We start from the raw sequence: 19,725 nt of genomic DNA on the forward strand, positions 1-19,725 counted from the left end.
ACAAAGGGGCTAAGAACATACATTGGGGTAAGGACAATGTCTTCAATAAATGGTGCTGGGAAAACTAGATAACCATATGCAAAAGAATGGAACTGGATCCCTAACTATTGCCATATACAAAAATTAAATAAAAATGGATGAAAGATTTAAAGCTAAGACCTGAAACTATGAAACTACTAGAAGAAAATGTTGGGGAAACTCTCCAGGACATTGGTCTGGGCAAAGATTTCTTGAGTAAGACCTCAAAAACAGAGGCAACCAATGCAAAAATAGTACATAAGTCCAAAAGAAGTATATTTACGCAGCTATTTCTTATTAGTACACCTGCCACCTATGGCCCAGGAGCTTTATAAAATCGCTGCATGTTCTCACAGCCATGCTGCCTTTGTGTAGACAAGAAAATTCAAGTTCAGAGTTGGTATGTGATTCCTGGTGATCTGACCCCAAAGCGTGTGCTTTCTCTACTAGACTATTTTTTCTTTAAACAAACACTGTTTTTGATACTAAAATTCAGGACAGGATTCACTCATCTTCCAGGTTACTTTTGTGGAGGGTGGAATATAATCTGTGACCTTTCTGAAATTAGGTCTCCTGGCCCAGTTAACCCCTCTACCAAGGTAGTTTCAGGGTGGGCTTCAACCAGTGCTCTTCACAACCCTTCAGAAAATACCAGAATGGGATAAAAGAAAAGAATACTGAATAGGTAGAGTTTTTATTTATTTATTTATTTTTGAGATGGAGTCTCTCTCTGTCACTCAGGCTGGAGTGCAGTGGCACGATCTCAGCTCACTGCAACCTCCTCCTCCCAGGTTCAAGCGATTCTCATGCTCGGCCTCCTGAGTAGCTGTGATTACAGGCGTGCACTACCATGCCCAGCTAATTTTTGTATTTTTAGTAGACATGGTTTCAGCATGTTGCCCAGGCTGGTCTTGAACTCCTGACCTCAGGTGATCCACCCGCCTTGCCCTCCCAAAGTATTGGGATTACAGGTGTGAGCCACTGTGTCTGGCCTAAAGTAGGTTCTTAACATGTCAACTGAATTTCAGAGCAAACTTCCTGGGTCCTGCAGCTAATTTAAGGCTATTCAAAGATCCTAAGAGTAGCATGAAGTCTAGCAGGCTGGAAGTCATAGTTTATGCACTAAAATCCTTTCAGAGATAAAGTCCTACTTCTTTCTTCTGTGGTATGGATCTCAATGATGATATCAAAGTAAAAAACAAGCTGGCATTTTTTTAAAGCTGTCATTAGCTCATCCTCAGTGATGAGCAAAACAAAACTAGCAAGCATCCTTTATGAGAAGCACAGAATTAGATATGTTATGTGAAAAATAAAAGGACTCTGGTTCTATCAGAATAAAATTTGGAAAATTAACTGGTTACATAAAAAGAACACAACAGAGGAAGAAAGATAAACACTTTAAGAAAACACTGTCCATGGTTATGAAAAGTACCTTAAAATTGAATATGAAATATGGTCCTCACTCCTGGTAAATATCTCAAAAGGGTGATACCTAGTCTGCCCCTAAATTGAACTCCTATTTTTCAAAGTGAACTTAGTATCTGCTTCCTCCTTCTGGATTTGAGTCTGCCAATATTAATTTCTCCTTCTAAGCAAAAGAACTTAGCTAGTCTGCCCCTAAAATGAACTCTTATTTTTCAAAATAAACTTGGTATCTGCTTCCTCTTTCTGGATTTGAGTCAGTCAATATTAATTTTTCCTTCTAACCAAAATAGCTTTTTGTTAAACTCACATCTTCCCAGACCACAGATGTGTGTTTGTGAGTGACTATCAATTCAACCCCATTGAATTCATCTTCCTAAGAAGAGCTGGCTTTGGGAAAACTCCGTCAATAGCTTAACTTTGAAGAAGCAGACCCTGATGATTAGATTAAAGCATGTAACTGGAGACAGACAAAGAAAAGGTGCAAATGATTATCTAGAAGGCATCAGGAGGAAAGCATCAGAAAAAAAGGGGGAGAGGGACAAAAAGTCTACTGCTTATAGATATATTCGGCAGGAATGAGAGTCTAAGAGATTAGGCTTCCACCTAAGAGCTGTGTTGTTTTGGGGTACCTTCTTTCCCCCGGGGATTATATCCCTTTCATCCCCATTCTCCCTTTGAGGTTACAATGAGAGCCACCATATTGGTAGAAAGTGATTCGTCATCCGGCCCACTTGACCCTGCAGCCACCACTGATGGGTCCAGGGGGCACCTGATCCCCAGGTTGGGCCAATCAGCCCTCTTCCCTGGGAATTTGAGAACTGAAACTGAGAAAATGGGTCAGTCTCTGTCAAGGTGATTAAAATGAGAGTTGGTGGCTGCCATGTTTTACCATGTGGCCTGAGCAGCCAAGAGGATAGACTGGCAAAGATTGGGCAGAACAAAGCCAATGGATAAGACAAATGTGGGAATGGAAGAGGAGAGTGGGTAATGTTCACTCAAGATTCCTGTGAGCCTGAGTGTTCCTTTAAAAAGAGAAATCAAGCTGGGCATGGTGGCTCATGTCTGTATTCCCCGCACTTTGGGAGGCTAAGGCGGGCAGATCACCTGAGGTCGGGAGTTCAAGACCAGCCTGGCCAACATGGTGAAACCCTGTCTCTACAAAATACAAAAATTAGCTGGGCGTGGTGGCATGTGCCTGTAATCCCAAGCTACTGGGGAGGCTGAGGCAGAAGAATCACTTGAACTCAGGAGGTGGAGGTTGCAGTGAGCCAAGATCATGCCTTTGTACTCCAGCCTGGGTGACAGAGCAAGATTCTGTCTAGAAAAAAAAAGGAAAAAAAATAAAAGAGAAATCAGATCCCACCATCACCATTTAAAGCCCTCCCAGGGCTCCCTGTGAAACTCTGTTCCAGGGTTTCAGAAGCCTTCAGGGTGTCCCTGCTGGCCTCAGTTCTGGTGCAGCTCTCCCCTGCACAGCTCAGATCTGCTTGCGGAGGATCACAGGGCATGGCAGGACCCAGGGCACCCACGATGGTTCCTACCCAGTGGAGCTGGCCACTGTCCCTTGGTCTCTTGTTTCTGCATGCAACAACCCTAGTTCATTGGGCATTATGCTGCTTGCTCCCTCAGGCCAGGACCCTGGAAGGCTCAAGCTACATCATCTTCTGACCTGATGTCCACCATTGCCTCCTAACTGGCTTCTCTCCAAAATGAGCTTTTAAAAATGGTAAGGCCAGGTGTGGTGGCTCATACCTGTAATCCCAACACTTTCCAAGGCCAGCGTGGGCAGATCACGAGGCCAGAAGTTCAAACAACCTGGGTGACATGGAGAAACTTGGTCTCCACAAAAAATACAAATAAATAAATAAAGCCAGGCATGGTGGTGCACGCCTATAGTCCCAGCTGCTTGGGAGGCTGAGGTGGGAGGATCACTTGAGCCTGGGAGGCAGAGGCTGCAGTGAGCTGAGATCGCACCATTGCATTCCAGCCTCGGCAACAGAGACCCTGTACTTTAACCAAAAAAAAAAAAAAAAAAAAAAAAAAAAGGATAAATCCAGTCAGTCAGATTAGTTCCTTGCCCAGAGCCATCCAGTGGTTTTCTCATATGTTGGGAAGGAACTCCAGGGTCCTGACCATAGCCCGCAGGGCCTACATGAGTTACTACCCTTATTATATCCACTTTTTCCTTCCCACTCCTGCCTCAGCCTCCAGAGTAGCTGGGATTACAGGCGCACACCACCATGCCTGGGTAATTTTTTTGTATTTTTAGTAGAGATGGGGTTTCACCATGTTGGGTAGGTTGGTCTCAAACTCCTAACCTCAGGTAATCTGCCCGCCTCGGCCTCCCAAAGTGCTGGGATTACAGGCGTGAACCATCGCACCGGCCCCTGCTTTAACTTTTAAATTCATCACCTGATCTCAAATTAGAGCTATATTGTCTCCTGCTAGAGTATAAACTCTATGAGGGCAGGACCTGGACGACTTCACTGCAGTTCCCCAGCTTCTACAACAGTGCCCAACAGTGTTTTGTGAATGAGTGAAGAGCGTTTCGTGCTGAAGAAACACCACAGTCAGAGGCCCTGGGCCACCTCCAGTTTAGATGGAGATCAGGTAAATGGAGCTGCCATCCTGCCTGGTGACCAGCAGGACATGTCAGGGGCAGGTGAGGGAGGGGCACACTGGTACCTGCACTTCCATTTTACCAGTTCTTGTTGCAAGGCTGCTGCGGAGACACTCATTAGGTACAGTCTCATTAGGCTCAAAGTTCACATATAGGAAGAGAACAGATTTCTGAGAGGGAGTTGATTCAGGGCAGCCCCTTCCTGCTGATTCTGCAGGAATGCAGGACAACTCTTTTGCTTCAGTATTTCTTTCAGGTGGGAGACCTAATACTACTTGGAAACATTTTTGGAGTAATAAGTTTTCTTCCCTCATTTCCCCCGACTCTCCCATTTCCAATGTTGAACCTTCACAGCACATCTCAATTACAAGAGCTATCTGGCAGACATAAGCTTATTCAATTAGTCACGTGCTCCCACAATAACCAGGTTGGATCATAAAGGGAGGGTTCTTTAATCAAAATCACACAGTACTGTAAGCAAGAATGAGGAAGCTCTTTATGTTCTGATGTGGGACAATCTCCAATAACTCGTGTTAAGTGCAGAACAAAACCAAAGTGCAGAACAATGGCAGCAGTGTGCTACCTTTTGAAAAAAACTGAGAAGAAAAGATGTTTAGATTTGCTCATATCTGCATAAAGAGACACTGGACGGATGATGCAGTAGATAAATCCATGGATTCAGGGGCTGGACTGCGTGGATTTGAATCCCTGTTCTACCGCATAGCTGTGTGACTGTGGGCAAGTTACTTAACCTCTCTGTGCTTGTGTTTCCTCATTTGTTAAAAGGATAAAATAACAGCATCTAGCTCAGAGCTTGTAAACAAGTTAATATTCACAAAACATTTAGAACAGTGTGTGTCCTGTTGTAAGTGGTAAATAAACATCATGATTATTACTGTTATTGATACAGGAGATAGAAATTATTTAGGCAGATAGTAAGAGTGTAAGAGTCCTCCACAGAATTTCCCTTTTAACAAAAAGCCCCCAAATAATTTCTTTTTCTTTTTCTTTTTTTTTTAACAAAGAGCAGCCTCAAAAATCGAGCTACAGACACAGATAAGCAAGCTAGAAGCTTGCACGGGTGAACGCCGGCAGCTGTGCCAATAGAAAAGGGCTACTTAAGGGCCAGGTATGTTTAACAGGGAGGCTCCATCTTCCCTTTTCTTTGTCACCATGTGTACAGTAAGGAAACAGGTAACATGGCACTGGCCAGGTGGAGAACCAGCTGCATAATAAAAGATGAGGGTGAGGTGGTCAGCTTTTTCATGCCCTATGCAAATGGCACATCTGGTCCAACCAATCTTTTGCACCCTATGTAAATCAGCCATCACCTCCTCAAGCTCATCTATGAAACTCCTTGCATTCCACTGCGGAACCAGCAACCCATTTCTCTTGGACCCCTCTCTCTGCAGCAGAGAGAGCACTTCTCTCTCTTTTGCTTATTAAACTTCCACTCTGAACCTCAGTATTTGTGTGTCTGTGTCCTAGTTTTCCGTGGCTGTGAGACAACGAATCTCGGGTATTTACTCCTGACAATGACGCTGGTTCATTATTATGTCTGTCTTTCCGAGTGGTCATCTGTGTTACAGGGAGCTGGGAGCAGACAGCAAGCAAGAGTGGAAAGAACTCTGACTGTGTAACTTTTTTATTATATGCAAATAAGTTATTCGAAACGCTAAACTAATAATTACCATTTAATAGTTAAAAGTCATTTGCTTGCTACAAATGGATTTCAAGATCTGGCTTACTCTGAAGATCACTGGATTCATAATTTTTTGTGCTAATTGAGAGGGCTCCCTAGACGCCCCACTTTTCTATTTTTCACTGTGACTTTATCCCTCTGCCTAGTCTTCTAAACTTCTTACTCCTCTGTGTCAGCAATAACAACAAGAATAAAGATATAATGTCACTTTTTCATCATTTACCGCTTTACATACATTATCTCATTTAATCTTCTATGAGGTATTAACTCCATTTCACAGACAGATGAAATCGGCTTGTCCAAAATTACAAAGCCAGAGAGGAATAGAGCCTAGATTCATTCCGAGGTGTAACACCAAGTCTCCTATTCCAGAGTTTCTCATCTTTGTTAAAATTCGGATTCCTACACTTTGCTCTAGACCTACAGAATGAGTCTCAGGTCAGGAGTGGGCGTCTTCCTGGGACGATCTCCAGTAAGCAGCGTTAAGCACAGAACAAAAGCAACGTGCAGAACGACGGCAGCAGCAGAGGGTCTGAGCATCTCGGACCCTCTGAAGCCTAAGGGTCAAGACAAAAGCCTGTCTGTCCACTGCATGGGCCCTCTTGGCTCTGACCTTTCATTGCTGTCTCTGATCTTGTTTCAATTCCCTCGCCTACTTCCAGAGCCCGAGGAAGCGGAGAAGTTGACGGAAGATGTTGGCCCCGCATTCCTGCATGGTGCGGATGCGCACTCCCGTGTGGGGCGGAGAACACCAGCTCGCTCCACTGTACCGAACACCTCTCCAGCTGTGCACAGCCTTTTGCCTCCTTGGTTCTTGGCCAGAAGATGGAACCTGACATACCTCAGGAAGCACAGCCTCTGGAAGGTGCCCCTCTGCAGCAGTGAGGGTGTATTTAGGGCCACGGGGGCAATTTACAACTCTCCATGAAACCTGCAAGGTCTCCTAGCAGTGACCGCTGAGCTGAACATTAAACTGAAATTCCTTTAATGCCACCACCAAAATCCTTCCAGGAAATGCCCCAGCAGGCAGTGTCATCCTTAGAGTCTCCTTCCTTTGTGACAAACTGTGTAGAGTCCCCGGGGCAGCCTCGGTGTGAGCAGTAATTCACTCTTAGCACAGTCAGAGGAGGCACGCTTTGTAATCCCAGTCCCAGCAGCAAATAGAGTTCCTGTCTGTTTGGAAATCAGCTGCTGGAACCGAGCAGATCATCAGATAAACAACTGCTACTGGAGAGCAGAAAGGGCCTCAAGGGCTCCCAGGAGACTGTGCTAATTAATTAGCCAATGGCACAAAGAAGACAACGGTCCATAGCTCAGCCCAGCAGGTTCTCCCAGGTGTGAGAGCTGGGGAGGGAATAAGAAAGAAAATAAAATGCTTTCAAAAGTTCAGATTAGAAACTTCTTCAGCTGGCGATCATCCCCAAAGACATGATTTTCTAAAAGTGGCTGTTTTTGTTTCTCCAGGTTCCTAGGACCTCACAGCAGAAGATGTTGAAGCATGTGAGAACTGTTGTACCCTGCCAAAAGGGGAGGCAGGAGGAAAAGGCCGCTGAGATTCTTTCAAGTCCAAATCAATGGGAATAAGTCTTTCTTCGGAAGCTGATGAACGATACAAACGGTGGAGGAACCACTTCAGATATTTTTTAAGTCACCATGAAGAAGTATGAGTATTTTTATAGGCTTATGCTTTACAAATTGAATTAACAATCATTATCCCACTGATTCTGCAAAGTGCAGACGAGAGGCAAAGAAAGACAAGGCAAATAAAACTGGCCAGGGTATTTTTTCCTCCAGAGTTTATCACTTCCCATTCTATCCATCCTCCTCTTTTTCCTCTCTTTGCTAATTGCTGATGCAACTACCTTTACTTTGGCCCTTTTTACATTCTGAAGACTTTTACTAAGATTACTTTGCGAAGAAACATCTGATTCTTGTTTTAGAATCTGCCATTAAGTGCAAAGTCCAAGATAAACCACAGCAGTGAATTGAAAGTTCTAAATCTGCTTAAAAGCTTCTGTGTTCCACAATTCACTGCGGATTTAAAAAAAGAAATCTGGCTACTAAATCACTATGCTTAGGACCAGACAAGCAAGATCACAACACACTACAATATCATGGTAGAATGACTTATTCAGTGCACTTAAGTGTGCACTAAAATGCAAAGGAAAGTTAATTAACAGAGCAGGTTGAATCCAGTGCTTCCTAATCATCCCAACTCTTTCTTCATGTTGAGTTTTCTTGCCAATATGGGCAAGTACCATTATCTTTGTTTCCAGATGTGTTCAGATAAGCATAAATCTCTGCTAGGAACACAAATAATGCCAGCATCAACTATCAGGAAGGAACCAGACTGTCCTAACTTCTTAGGTAGACAGCCATTTCTTGCAACTTCTAATTTCACAGTGTGAGCTCAACTCAGTCATTTTCACTACAACAGAGTCAAGAGTCAAAAAATTATAACCAAGCTCTCATGATTATTTAGATAAAAAGGCCTCCTTGAAGAGCCTACAGCAACTTGAATCAGAAAACATTATAGGATAAAAATATTCTGCCTACTTTACAAAGAACTGAAAAACCTTAGAAAGAGTACAATGGATTTTTACAATCCACTCCGGGTGCAAGTATAATTTTCCCCATCACTGGAGTGGATAAATACAGGTTTTATCCTCTTATGGATCCCCCAGGCTACTCAAAATGTGAATTATGCCTTTCTATATTTGGAAAAGAATATAAGCATGCAAGAAGCCCACTGCGATTAATTTTCTAAAGCATCACCATGAATAGGATTCCCAGTAGCTCTGTCTGCCTGCAGACATTCATCAGCATGAAAGTAAACACACCACCAGGCTCACATTTCCCCAGAGCTGCTTCATTCGGAACTAGAGCTCTGGTTTTCGTAGCTGCTTTGTCTAAATATTTTTGGGATGATTCATTCATGGTCTCAACATCTCAACAGAGGGCATCCCCACGGTCCTAACATACCAAGGCACAGAGCAAGACAGAGAAGAAAAGAAAGAGTGAAGGTAGTACCTAGTGTCTCCATCCGAAAACAGTTCCCTTTGCATCAGAACTAGGCTGTGCCCTGAGACGACAGGAAGTGAGTTTCCTTCTTCTCTGTAATAATAAAAACTCAACATGCTCGGAGCTCAGCAGGGGATAAGACTGGCACAGGCCGCCTGGCCCTGAAGGCCTGTGACTGAATCAGCAGTGAACTGCACGCTGGAGTTTTCCATAGGACCATTCAAACTCGGGCTGGGAAGGTCACACTGGCCTCTCCCTTCTCTGCTGACCGGCAGAAATGCCCCAGCTCCCGATTGTAGCACCCCCCAACCCTGGGATGGCTCCCTGTGGAAAAAAGCAACTGTCTGTGAACATGGGGTCCAAAGGAAAAACACAAACAAATTTCCATAAACATGCAGCCAGGAGCACAATCATTAAGAGTGAAAAATCGGAAACAACAGGGGAATAGCTGAGCAAGAGACAGAGTATCAACAGAACAAACCATCACAGAGTTAAAGTTGATGAGCGTCACTCATGGTCAACCCACTGAAGTGCCAAATCTATGACAGGCTGCAAAACAGCACTCACATGATGGCAAAACATGTCAAACTATATGTAAGTTAATCAACGAAAGCAGGAAGTGGGTGGTGAAGTAAAGAGTTCAGGTTCATTAGGTTCTGTTTTTCCTTTAAAGGCACTCAAGTGAATAATAAAAATAATAGGAGACCATGGAAGCATACCAAAGCTCTTCATTTTCAAACGAGGCATACAAACAGTTTTCAACGATCTTGCATAAAGATCCAGGCGTTGCTGTATTTCCCCATCTCAACCCTCCAAATGCAACAAGGAAAATGCGAACACAGAAAAACAAAACACTTATAAAGTGAACTGCTCAGCAATGCTTTTCTCAATTTCTTGGTTCAGGACCACAGTCTAGAAAGGGTGTGAAGCTGATAGAATGAGCTTATGACACCTGCTACCCTGCACAAGCCTCTCGATCATCTGCCATCCTCAGGGCTGTGAACAAGAGAGAAAATTCGCTCTATACATTTTTTCTCTGAAATTCAGTTGCAAAAATACAGACACGGGGAAGCAAACTCAGTTTAAAAGAGGCTAAGGAGAAGAATACATCCCCCTCACCAAAACACATTAACCTCCACATTTCCCTCTTTCCCCTAAAAAAAAAAAAAAAAAGTAGGGTCCCTGACAATAAAAATTGACAAATGACTTTAAAACAAATCATCTGGGGTAGGGGAAGGAATAAAAGGTTGAATTGTCTTTAAATAGCCTAATAGACTGAGTGGAAGATACAATAGGTCTGTATTACGGCTGCAGGGTCCAGCATTAGAAGAGCTAACATACTTCAGTCCTTATTTAATCACTCCACCCATCTTTTCCCCTTAAAACTGACCACTGGCATGCAGGGTGGCTCATGTCTGTAATCCCAGCACTTTGGGAGGCCAAGGCAGGCAGATCACCTGAGGTCAGGAGTTTGAGACAAGCTTGGCCAACATGGTGAAACCCTGTCTCTGCTAAAAACACAAAAAAAATTAGCCAGGAGTGGTGGCATGTGCCTGTAATCCCAGCTACTCGGGAGGCTGAGGCACAAGAATTGCTTGAACCTGGGAGGTGGAGGTTGCAGGGAGGCGAGATCACACCACTGCACTCCAGCCTGGGCAACAGAATGAGACTCCATCTCAAAACAAAACAAACAAAATTCTCACCATCACAGATCCTTGAGAGAAAGCAAGCCAGCAGCTCAGGGGTTAAACATGCAATGTCATGCTCACATTTCCTATCTGTGATCACATGTTCATGTGAGAAGCAACTGGTTATGTTTTCATAGTACTTTTCTATTACTAGGTTTAATTTTTCTCTGCTAATACTGTTCTAGGTTTCTATTACTGTGAAAAGCTGATGATTTACCTTACCTTTTCACTTTGAGTTAATTTTTCCCCTCTAGAAGAGCAATAACTGAAAAGAACTGGAGGTATCCCACAGATGCAGAAGCTACAGCTTTGCCATTCCTAGACCTCCACTTACATTTTGGTGTCCTGTGCTTGCTGCTCCTGAAATGTGCACTTGGCCCTCTTCACTGGAAAGCCCATTGCTCGCCCTGCTGGGACAGCTATCCCTATGCCATTCCTCTGCCACTGGAAAGCCCATTGCTCGCCCTGCTGGGACAGCTATCCCTATACCATCCCTCCGCCAAAGTGAAGCAGAGAGGAGGCTGTGTATATGAAGAAAATTTGCTGACCCACTTGGGTGGAAGGAAAAAACCACTCTGTGGGTGGATTAATGTAGATGAACAGCCTGGTGCCACCACAGTCGTGGGTGCCGCCTGATGCTGGGGGGAGCCCTGGACCACAAGTTAGGCCTGTGTCTCGGTCCTGGTCCTGCTGGGTGGCTACGCTTCACCTCTCTGGTCTTCCTTTCCTTGATCATAATGAAGGGAATTAGGTAAGTTACATTTTAAGGGGTTCTCCCAGTGTTAAAATCACGATTCTATGATTTCTTCTTCAGTAGGCACATTCAGGAAATTCAGGAAGCTGACAGTTACTCTGATTCTTATAACAATCCTGTGGGCAGAAATTAATATCTCTATTTTGCAGATAAGGAAGCTGAGGCACAAGAAGGTCACCTGACTTGCTACAGTCTCTCAAACAGTAAGTGGGAGGAAGGGCCAGGATCTGAACCCCGGTTGTCTCACTCAACTTCGCTACTTCTATTATTTTACATAGTGTCATCACTGCTTCAAATACAGCATTAAATCTTTATCATTCTCTATGTACAAATTTGGGAGACAGGTCTCTAATTTTCTGGCAGCTGAATTTGAATCCTTCCTTTATTGAAAAGTAAATGCCCTGCATAAATTTCAATGTTCATATATTTTTTAGTGGACCCAGATCTGGCCCCTTTCAATCAATGGGCATCACGGCACAATTTTTGCTTAACTTGAAACATACTCTTTGGAATGAATGAAGGTCTGCCTTCTTTGTTCTTGTCTCTGATTCCAAAGCATTGTGTCTTCTAAAACGGTTTTTTACCCCCTCTCCAAATGAAAAAGCCTGCCACTTGGATCTTCCTTATAATTATACAAGTAACATATTTTTTTACAGAGATGTGTTTACATATAACACTCACTGGTGAAGAGAAGCCCAAGATGCCTCCAGGAGAGAGAATTATAAACAAATGGCATTTATTAGCCACCCTCCAGCGGGCAAAGGCTGGAAAACACAGATGATGCCAAGGGTAAAACCCATGTGACCCGAGCCAGTGCCTGGAAAATAGGAAGTTTAGCATTTGTTGAGAATAGATCTTTTCTTTTGCGCTCTTCCACTGGGAAACCAGAAGGGTAAACAAACTCCTCGGCAGAGACACACGAGACTCCACGGAGGCCCAGGGGAAATTTGAGACTGCGTGAAACCTGTCTTCCCCGTTTTTTCCTTTTCTTAAATTCTGACCTTGAGCAGAGTTCAGAAGGGAGCCTCCGATTTCTCAGGTTCCTAGGAGAGAACATCTTCTAGGCTGTTGGCCAGGGCTTCATCTTGGACCTACAATGGCTCCTTGTGGCCTATGCTATTAAGACCAAACTCACCCTGTTCAGCAGATTCTGCCCACTTTCCTAGGCAGAAGCCATGACGGTGGCCTTGCCTGAATCATCTCCACCCTGGCCCTGAGGTTCCACCGGTCCCCTGATAACCCCCTGCTTTTCCTGACAACTCAAGTTTCAGCTCCTCCTCCAGTCCTTCCTTATCCTTCCCTCCCCAACCTGCCACAGCTCCCAGGCTATGTCCTACAATTCAGCAATTAGTTATTATTTTCTGTAGCTGTGCCTAGGCATTTGGTTAAAACTTTGACTTTATATCCAGGGCAAGGACTATAGGGTTATATTTACATCAAGAGAGAACCCTCTTCAAGTGCAAGGAGGACCCTAGACCCTGTTCTATAAACTATGGTTCATAAATGAATATGGACTGGCTCCATAACGATTTCCTCTGAATAACTAAAAACCGGAATGCTTTACTAACTTTAAAATATTTTGAATTTTTTGTGCTTTTCCGTGTTTTCTACATGTTCTTCAATAATCAGAAAATTACAAAATCATTCAATTTTTTTTTGAAAGAACAGGCTGGATTTTTAGTGCCTACGGACTGGAGATAAAACAATGCTGTCCTGCCATCTAGTGGCTGTGAGGCAAAAAAAAAAAGGCCAAGACAAGTCTAGGGGCTTGAAACTATTAATATTTGAGACCTGTGAGTCCCACCCCGGCTTTTTGGGGAAGGGGATATTTCTTTCTGCAACCCAGGATCCTTCATGTCTCCAGGGATGGGCAGGTAGGCAATCTGGTCCTTGATTAGAGACAGGTCAGAAATGCTACTGCCTCCTGCACTGCCTAACAGTGATTCTGAGCCCTTTAGAGAAGGGAGCTAGAATGGGGTGGGATGGGATGGAATGGGATGGGAGGGGAGGGAAGGTTGTGGGGGTGCGGAAGGCACCATCAGCTGCAAGGAACATCCAGAGGAGCCAGTGGCACTCCCATGCATCGCACCCCACATCTGTCAGTGGGTCACATGGCGCTCCTGAAACTGCAGGGAGGACCAAACCGCAGGGAGGACCAAACCGCAGGGAGGACCTCGGGATACTTACTGTTTATTTTAATGACATCAACATCAGTCATGCTATGAAAAAGGTAGAGTGGACCATAATGTCTACCCTACAGGCTTATTTATCTTTCCAAAGGACTTAAAGCTGAGGGGTGGGGGGGGACATACCACAGACCACATCTATTTTTGCAAAATAAAAGGTCTTTCAGGCAGAAGTCTTCCAGCAAGGTACTCAAAAACTTTCCCAGAGGTGCATAGGCTTGAGGGAAGAATAAATGGTCAGGTCCTCAACTGCCACTTATACTTTTTTTCTAAAACTGGTCTGTCAGAGATACCACCTTTCCCTTGCCCATTCTCCCATCTCCCACCGTGTAAAAGAAGGGCAGACTTTCTCACCCACCCTGAACCTCACGGGGTGATGAAACCTCTGGGTCATCCACAAAGAGACAAATAAGATGTATCTGTGAGTCTCCTTGAATCAGGCACTGTGGTGGGGCTTCTTAGTTATATGTGGGTCTGGTAAAGGTGAAGTATGTCATTAGTAACGGGGGTATGTGGGACCACATTGGGCTGTTCCAAATTCAAATATAGGCACAACTCAGATATACTGCCAGCTCAGTTTCAGACCACCACAGGAAAGCAAATATTGCAATACATGGAGTCGCCTGACTTTTTTGGTTTCCCAGTGGGTAGAAAAGTTATGTTCACACTATACACCAGTCTGAGTGTATGCAACAGCATTATGTCAAAAAATACATATCTTAATTAAAACATACTTTATTGCTAAAAAATGCTAACAATCATCTGAGCCTTTGGTGGGTTGTAATCGCTGGGCTGGTGGGGAGGGTCTTGCCTCAGCACTGATGCCTGATGACTAATCTGGTGGTGGTTGCTGAAAATTAGGGTGGCTGTGACAATTTCTTAAAATAAGACAGCGATGAAGTTCACTGCATCAAATGATTCTTCCTTTTATGAACAATTTCTCTGTAGCATGCCTTTCCGTTTGACAGCACGTTATTCACAGCACAACTTCATTCAAAATTCAAGTCAACAGAAAGGTGATTGTCCTCTCGCCCATCACGCAATGCACATTCGCGGGGAACCTGGCACTAAACCATTCAAAGATGACCTGCTTCCGGGTTGGGGTTTCGTACGCAGCAGAGCAGCTCCCTCACTGCAATCTGTTGAAAGTCAGCCCTCAACAAAAGTGTTAAAAAGAAATTAAAATAAAACAAAAAGAGTTAAAAAACACACAAAATTCAAGTCAATCCTCTCAAACTCTGTGGCTGCTTTACCAACTAAGTTTATGTAATATTCTAAGTATACATTTCAAAAATATATCAGCACATTCACCAGCAGTAGATTCCATCTCAAGAAACCACTTACTTTGCTTATTCATAAGAAGAAACTCCTTATCTGTTCAAGTTTTATCATGAGATTGCAGCAATTCAGCCACATCTTCAGGTCTACTTCTAATTCTAGTTCTCTTGCTATTTCCACCACAACAGGCACATCTGCAGTTACCTCCTCCACTGAAGGAAGTCTTGAACCCATCAAAGGCATCCATGAGGAGTGGAATCAACTTCTTCCAAACTCCTATTAATGTTCTGACATCCTCCCATAAATCACAGATGTTCTTACTGGCATCTAGAATGGTGCATCCTTTCCAGAAGGTTTTCAATTAACTGCCCAGATCCATCAAAGGTAACACTATAACTATAATGTTATTCCCAACATTATTTATGGCAACTATAGCCTTATAAAATGTATTTCTGAAATAATATTTCTCAAATAGTAAGACATTATTTCTTAAGTAATAAGACTTGGAAGTTGAAATTACTCCTTGATCTATGAGTTGCAGAACGGATGTTTTAGCAGGCATAAAAACACTAATCTCCTTCTGCATCTTCACCAGAGCTCTTGGGTGACCAGGTGCAATGTCAATGAAAGGAATCTTATTTTAATTTGAGCAGCAGGTCTCAACAGTGTGCTTAAAACATCCAGCAAACCATGCTATAAACAGGTGTCATCCAGGCTTTGTTCTTCCATTTAGCGGGCACAGAAACAGTAGATTTAGCATAATTCTTAAGGGCTCTAAGATTTCCAGACTGGTCGATGAGCATCGGCTTCAACTTAAAAGTCACCAGTCTGCCTAACAAGAGAGTCAAGCGTCCTTATAAAGCACTGAAGCCAGGCATTGACTTCTCTTCTCTAGCTAGGACAATCTTAGATGGTATCTTCTTCCTATAGAAGGCTGTTTTGTCTACATTGAGAATCTGTTGTTTAGCGTAGCCACTCTCACCAATGATCTTAGCTCGATCTTCTGGATAACTTGCTATAGCGTCTACATCAGCACTTGCTGCTTCATGTTGAACTTTTACTTTATGGAGAAGGCTTCTTTCCTTAAACCTCATGGATCAACCATTGCTAGCTTTAAACTTTTCTTCTGCAGCCTTCTCACCTCTCTCAGCCTTCAAAGAACTGCAGAGTTAGGGCCTTGTTCTGGCTTGGGCTTTCGTTTAAGAAAAAGTTGGGGCTGGTTTGATCTTCTCTCCAGACCACTCAAACTTTCTCCAAGTCAGCAACAATAAGCATAATGTTATTATCCATGTGTTCACTGCAGCAGCACTTTTAATTTCCTTCAAGAACTTTTCCTTTGCATTCACAATTTGGCTGTTTGGCACAGGAGGCCTAGCTTTCGGCCTGTCTTGGCTTTGACATGCCTTCACTAAGTTGAATCACTTCTAGCTTTTGATTTAAAGTGACAGACATATTGCTCTTCCTTTCACTTGACACTTAGAGGCCATTGTGGGGTTATTAATTGGCCTAATTTCAATAATGTCTCAGGGAATACAGAAGCCCAAGGAGAAGGAGAGAGACAGGAATGGCCAGTGGGTGGAGCACTAAGAACACACTTAATATTTTTAAGTCCGCTGTCTTATACAGGTGTGGTTTGTGACACCCCAAAGCAATTACAATAGTAACATCAAAGATCACTGATCACATTTACAGAGATTATCCTGGGTTTGAACAACAACAAGAAAAAAGATTACTCATCACAGATCACAGTAACAGATATAACACTAATTAAAAAACTGAAAATGTTGTGAGAATTACCAAAAGGTAACACAGAAACACAAAGTGAGCATATGCTGTTGGAAAAATGGAGGCAATAGGTTTGCAGGGTTGCCACAAACCTTCCATTTATTAAAAATGCAATATCTGGGCCAGGTGTGGTGGTTCATGCCTGTAATCCCAGGACTTTGGGAGGCCAAGGGGGTGGGGGTGGATCACTTAAGGTCAGGAGTTCAAGACCAGCCTGGGAAACATGACAAAATCCTGTCCTTACTAAAATACATATAAAAATTAGCCAGGCGTGGTGGTATACACCTATACTCTGGCTACTTGGGAGGCTGAGGCAGGACAATCACTTGTACCTGGGAGGCGGAGGCTGCAGTGAGCCAAATCGCACCACTACACTCCAGCCTGGCCAACAGAGTGAGACTCTGTCTCAAAAAAAACAAAAGACAAAAAACAAACAAAAAAAACAGTATCTGCAAAGCACAATAAAACAAAGTATGCTTGTATACACTGAAAAATGTATTAAAAAATATATAATAGAACGAAATGGAAGTGATGATGGTTCTTGTTTAATGTCTTTGCCTTTTTCATCCCCTTAGTATTTCCAAAGATATTTTTATTGTTGAGCTAGACTCCTGTGTATTAGTCTGTTCTCAAACTGCTATGAAGATGCTACCCAAGACTAGGTAATTTAGATAAAGAAAAGGGGTTTAATTAACTCACAGTTCCACATGGCTGGGGAATCATGGTGGAAGGGGAAGCATGGTGGAAGGGGAAGCAGACACGTCTTACATGGCAGCAGGAGAGACAGAGTGTGTGTAGGAGGAACCGTCAAACACTTACAAAACCATCAGATCTCGTGAGAACTCACCATCACCAGAACAGCACGGGCGAAACCACCCCCATAATCCAGTCACCTCCTACCAGGTCTCTCCCTCAACACACAGGGATTACGCTGATTACAATCTGAGATGAGATTTAGGTGGGGACACAGAGCCAAACCCTATCAGTCCTATGACAACAAAGCAAACACTGATTCCAGGTCAACATGGGGCTGGGCCTGGTACCCTTTCATTCTTCCTTGCATCCTTCTTCCCTTCCCTGCATCCATCCATTCACCTATCCAAGAATAAGAACTCAGAATTCAGGACTGGGCGCAGTGGCTCACGCCTGTAATCCCAGCACGTTGGGAGGCCGAGGCGGGTGGATCATGAGGTCAGGAGATCAAGACCATCCTGGCTAAGAGGGTGAAACCCCGTCTCTACTAAAAATACAAAAAATTAGCCGGGTGTGGTGGCGGGAGCCTGTAGTCCCAGCTACTTGGGAGGCTGAGGCAGGAGAATGGCGTGAACCCGGGAGGCGGAGCTTGCAGTGAGCCAAGATCAGCCACTGCACTCCAGCCTGGGCGACAGAGCGAGACTCCGTCTCAAAAAAAAAAAAAAAAAAGAATTTAGAATTCAGAAACGAGATGACTGTCACAAGGATGTCTAATAACATATTTATTGAACTGAAAAATGGTATCAGACATTTACTGACAGCAAACAAGTGTGGTACGGCTAACTGGTTTGACAGGGACTGGCTTTGTCAACTAGATTATAGAGCAGACAATTTTCATACATGAATGAGCTACATTAGCAGCTCCAATGTCTTGACAAAAATATATTTAAAAAAGCATATGGTTTAAAAGCATTTTATCAAAAAAAAGGATACTGACAAATGTTTATTAATGCTTAATTATCTTTTCTGGAACATTTTGAGTTAAACAGACTGCCTCTAAATAAAAGAGGAGCAAATTTAGTTTACAACTGTTTGAAAAGTTTAGGTACAAGTTTTTTGGTGTACTTCCCAGAAACTAAAAAAATTAAATACCTTCAAGGCTGAATAACAATTCCTTTTGTAAGTTAGATAATTGCCAATTCTTTACTTCCAACATAATTAAGGACAGACCTAATCAAGTTGTCATTTTTTGGTCCAGAACTCAGAAGGAATTCAGAGAATTCAAAGAATTAAGTGACATGACTATAACAAACCTCCTACCATCTCATGTATTTATTCATGATTTCTCAGTGCTTCTTATCACTAAAAACGAAAAATAGGAAAAAGGTAATATCAAATTCTTTCTTATTCCAGCAATAAGTATTATTTGTCCATTTCTTTAGAAACTAACTTATTAAAAGCCCCTTCATTCCATTATAAGTTGAAACTTCAATGTAATTTCTAGTTAATAATTATTTTGATGAATGACAACATATTAATGATATGTTAACATTTATTTTTTAGATCAACTGTGAATTCCTTAAAGCTGAAACAGTAAATTAGTCTAGAAGAACTTTCTTTTAATACTCATGATATCTGGAAAACTGTCTTAAAATGTATATGGACATACGTATGCATACGTGTATATGTTACATAGGTATATGATGTGCTGTGATCAACAAGACTTTCAAGCAATTAAATCTATTACATCAGAAGAAAATGTGGAGGAAAAGAGAATGAAAAAAACAAGACTGAGGGGAAAAAAGAAATATAAAAGTTCTAGCTGTTACAGGAGAGCTGTTCATGTATTTTTTTTAATGGATAAAGGTGGTTATAAAATCACTATGGACGTAGATTCCACTGGATACATTTAAAGAAATGACTTTGAAATGTCAGTATTTACAACGCACCATTTATTTTAATATTTTCTGGGAAGTACATCAAAAGGCTTACTAAGACTTACAAAATGATTATTAAATGATAATAATCATGTTTCTCTTTCACTTGTAGACAACCTGCTGAAATCAAATACTCAAAAAGGGTGGGGAAGAGTGAAATATTATTACATCTTTTGCAACTATCTTGACAAAAATGTGTATGTTACCTTAAAATACACAAGGGAACACACAGCTTTACATTATTTTGAGCACATATAAGCAAAGCCCCATGGCTCTAAGGGGCTTTCCCTGGGGAGTAAGTTGGCCTGTACCAATTTCTCAAGGTTTTGGAAAGTTCCAGGAGTCAGAACTGTATTTTCTGGTCATTTCATTGGATATTCTTGACTCTGTTTGGCAAACAACAGAATCTGGGTCCACAGTGTTGGGGTTCTCCCACTTTTCCAAGTGCTAGGTTAGATGATATGACCCAAGGTCTGCTCTGAGGTGTTGGGAGCCCGGCTGCCCACCCCCCACCAGCTCTTCCCCTCCTGAGCACTACCTGGGAGCACTCCCTCACCTCGGCCTTTATCCCCCTTGCTATCTTTCCCGGTAAGACGTGGCTTAGGGAATCCAAAGAAG

At 42.8% G+C, this 19,725-nt stretch overlaps 1 protein-coding gene across 4 annotated transcripts in view; it reads right to left on the minus strand.

Moving 5' to 3' along the window:
* CASP7 (caspase 7, apoptosis-related cysteine peptidase) overlaps positions 1–19,725 on the minus strand; it is a 49,139-nt gene that overhangs the window by 12,698 nt on the left and 16,716 nt on the right. The window contains exon 1 of one of the 4 annotated variants that reach the window (XM_011927857.1): positions 8,796–8,891. The exons of the other annotated variants lie outside the window; for them this stretch is intronic. Within the exon in view, the coding sequence (XP_011783247.1) occupies positions 8,796–8,830 (35 nt within the window). The 5' untranslated portion in view covers positions 8,831–8,891. Of the gene's footprint in view, positions 1–8,795; positions 8,892–19,725 lie in introns of those variants that run through there. 4 annotated transcript variants of the gene reach the window in all.

The sequence above is a fragment of the Colobus angolensis genome, unplaced genomic scaffold (assembly GCF_000951035.1).
Source record: "Colobus angolensis palliatus isolate OR3802 unplaced genomic scaffold, Cang.pa_1.0 Scaffold75, whole genome shotgun sequence".
In the NCBI taxonomy this organism is placed as follows: Eukaryota; Metazoa; Chordata; class Mammalia; order Primates; family Cercopithecidae; genus Colobus; species Colobus angolensis.